This window comes from Condylura cristata, unplaced genomic scaffold, assembly GCF_000260355.1.
Source record: "Condylura cristata isolate star-nosed mole 26May11 unplaced genomic scaffold, ConCri1.0 scaffold00011, whole genome shotgun sequence".
Lineage (NCBI taxonomy): Eukaryota > Metazoa > Chordata > Mammalia > Eulipotyphla > Talpidae > Condylura > Condylura cristata.
The window spans coordinates 3,706,236-3,709,667 of record NW_004567112.1 but is presented as its reverse complement, the minus strand read 5'-3'; the positions used below and the strand labels follow the sequence as shown (position 1 = coordinate 3,709,667).

General features: G+C 53.8%; 1 protein-coding gene across 2 annotated transcripts in view; it reads left to right on the top strand.

Annotated features, from left to right (window-relative positions):
- FAM24A (family with sequence similarity 24, member A) overlaps positions 1 to 434 on the top strand; it is a 2,946-nt gene extending 2,512 nt beyond the window's left edge. The window contains exon 3 of one of the 2 annotated variants that reach the window (XM_012723937.1): positions 67 to 434. In XM_012723937.1, the coding sequence (XP_012579391.1) occupies positions 67 to 298 (232 nt within the window). In that variant the 3' untranslated portion in view covers positions 299 to 434. The remainder of the gene's footprint in view (positions 1 to 66) is intronic. The other variant, XM_012723936.1, reaches the window with a different exon arrangement.
- Positions 435 to 3,432: the final 2,998 nt, after the last annotated feature.

The following is a 3,432-nucleotide window of genomic DNA, read 5'->3' as shown; positions in this document are numbered from 1 at the left end:
CCCCCCTTGCCAGTGGTAGCTACTGGACTGAGAAGAAACTTCTCAAACCCTCTGTCTTTTTTGAAGACCTCCAAAGTTATCTGGCTGTTTGGCCTTAACAAATACTCAGGCCGCCTACGTCGCCGAGGACAAGGTGACCGGGAGCTCCTCCATCACGGCGTGTTACCCCACGCTCCAGACCTGTGACCAGTGCAACCTGTACGCAGACGTGGACCCCCTGCTGTCATGCCTCTGTGACGTCAACGAGGGCACCTGTGAAGTCAGTGAGACTGCCTGTGATGCAAATGAGGGCCTCTGACGTAGGTGGCATAAATATCCGCATGAGCAATGTTTCTTTCTTAGTAGGATGTTTGAGAGTCTAGTCAAGTTCCATAGTGTACAATACTGACATATGTGCTATATAACGTGTTTCTGTACATTTAAATAAATGTGTGATGCTGAACATAAGGCTCGGCCGCTGTGAGTCACAAAGGTGTGGCGTGGCTGCGCGTAACATTACAAGGCCTCACAGTTGAAAGGAGAGAGGCACGGACACCACAGGACGTGCTAGGTGCCGGGATAAAAGTTTCGCAGCACCTGGGCTAACGGGGAAACTGCAGGTCTCCGACAAGGGGAACACATCTCCCTGGTGCCAAATTCTGCTTGGATTTTATACGTGGAGGCTTCATTGAGAGTGAAAGTAAAGGGCGTGCTGACCCCTGAGGGCGTCCAGTCCCCCAGACCCGGTCTCCAGGCCAGAACGCAGTCGGCCCTGCGGGGTGGGGCTGCTGGACTCCCCTCCCGGAGGTTGCCCCGGCCCATCGGGGCACAAGGCCGAGACCACGTGAGTCTGCAGGTGAAGACGAGGGTCCAGGCCAGCGCGGCGGGAGCGGCAGAGGGGCCTGGGCTGGGGACGGGGCTCCCAGCCCCCGCGAGCATCTGGGCCCGCGCTGCTCTTGGAAAGGCAGTTTCACGGGAATCTGGGTGTTTGCATCACCAGCCCAAGGCGCCAGTCACAGGACGGGCGCTTGACCACGTAACTGACCTCCGTGAACATCGTTCTTGCCACAGGAGTCCCTGGGAACCACATCACACCGCGGTGACGCCCGCAGCGTGAGCACAGCCTCTGCCCCTCCATCTTTACACCTCGGGCCCCGCCACCCACCAAGTGCGGGGCGCCACGGCGGGCTTCAGCACATAAAACAAAAATCCAGAACCGACGCCTCTTTCCTGCCTGCAGCTGGATTCCTTGAGGACCTCCCAGCTGGCACAGAAAGTGAGGGGGCGGGGCAAGAGGGCACTGCCAAGCAGTCAGAGTTGGCAGTAGAAGGACTGGGCTGAAGTGGTGGGAGCAGCAGGTAAGACCGGGCGGAGCCAGCTGGCCTGTGCGTGGCTGTGCGGCCTCAGGCCCTCGGCCTGTGGTCTCAGTTTGCTTCCCGTCAGGCACGAGGTGTGTGGCCACTGCAACTCAGCATAGCTGCAAGCACGTTGCTGCTGAACATGCCGAAGCAGATGTGAGGGGCGTGGAGGCGCCTACAACGGGTGGTTCCTGTGTGAGCTGCCTGCTGTGCCCGCTACAGAGCATCACGCAAGAGGACACAGTAAACCCCGGTCCTCGCCCGCAGTAGCCAGCAGGCTCCTGGCCCTGTGCTCGGCACTCATCATTCTGAAGCAGACAGACAGAAGGCCTCAGGGCACACCCCTGCCAGACTCTGCAGACTGCGGTGAGGTCGCAAGGGGCATGGCGGGGCTGGGCATGAGGGGCTTCCGCCTAGCTGTGTCCCGGGGCACTGCTCGCTCAGGCCACGGCCTGCAGCTCAGACGCAGCTGTCCTTGGAGTGGGGGTGACCCCCGGTAGCCTCCATCACGATCCACGGTGGCAGCAACTTGTCGGGAGGGGCAAGGTTCTCTCCGAGGCTTGACGCTGAATCAGCACCTGGAGTGCCACAACCATGCCAAGGCCCAGGACTCAAGTCCAGGGTGAGGAGGTGGGAATGCGGGCGGCACCGCTGCAGATGGCGACCCACTTGCAGGGCCTTGTCCTCATGCCCGCTGCTGGCTGCTGGCCCGGAAGCCCCCACGCAAGGAGGACTGCCTCCCTCGGATGCAGTGACCCCTGAGCTGGGAGTCGTCGGCGCCCTCTCCCAGGAGCCTTGGCTGCGAACACCCCTCCTGCTCCCAGAGCCTCCCTCGCCCACCACGTGGTAAGGCCCCGTGGAGCTCACCAGGCCTGCGCTCTGGAGACTGAGTTGACCGATCTGGATGTGTCCCAGGAGCACAGCACTCCACCATGGACCCTAGTCAAAGCAGGTGCACCCGAGAAACGGACTCAGGTCGGTCCCCTGCCCTGATCTCCCACGTGGTCCCCAAAGCCCATCCTCTACTTCCTTTCCTTGGGAGTGACAAACTTCTCTATTCCGATTTCCTCAGGGTTTTGCTGAACCCCAGCCACGGCTCGGTCCCTCTGCTCCACCCAACACACGAGCGTAACACTCAACTGCAAACACTTTGTACACTATGTCATCAGGAATTTATCAAGTTCATGTTTCCAAACGTCACTTTTAAAAAATAATTACAATACTTTATCATGAAATACATACAGAAGTATGTATGCAATTTCCAAGTAAGTACATGTTTTCAATCAGCAATCCTTGGTTTAAATGTAGTGATTCAAAGAGGCATTTTGTAAAGCAACAAAAAGAGTAAACACCTTGCAGTGAAACAAACTTCACACTTGGGGCTATCGGCTGTGACTATCCCCCATGTCAGGAAGGCTTGAAACAGGACAGGGCAGTCCAGACACTGGCCGAGAGTCATCTGGCCATAACGATGGACAGTGTCAATTACCTTCACTTTGTGAAGTAAATTCACTAAAACACTAATAATCTTCTCATAAAAATATTTTAAGCAAAGCCTGTTTGAAAATAAAACATTTCTTTTTATTTAAGTGACTTCCAAAGACGATACACTTATTTTTTTTTAAATGCAAACACATCACACTTCAACACAGAGAACAGTTAAAATTTCGCAAAATTAACTGTACCAAAAAACCCCTTGATGTGCATGGAGCTATAATCCATCAGTGCAGCGTCAGCACTGACACTTCAAACATACTGAAAAATGGCTCCAAAAGGCCCTGTCTCAGCTCAAAAAGTGAAAAAAGTAATGAGAATGAGAGTATTCCTTATACTGTGTGCTTACTGAGGTAAAACAAGATGACTTCTCTAATTTCAGGTCCAATCCTGAATTTAGAGTAACAACCCTAACAAGGAAGAGGGTAGTTCTGAGCTTCACTTTCCTTAGCAGTGATACCGTAGTGAAACAAATCATGTTACAGTCCCATGTAATACTTCACACATGCCAAACACTGAAGATTACTCATCTGAGATTAAGTACAAAATATAAATTAGTGATCTCTCTCCAAGTCTTATCAAATTTTCTAAGAATCAAATA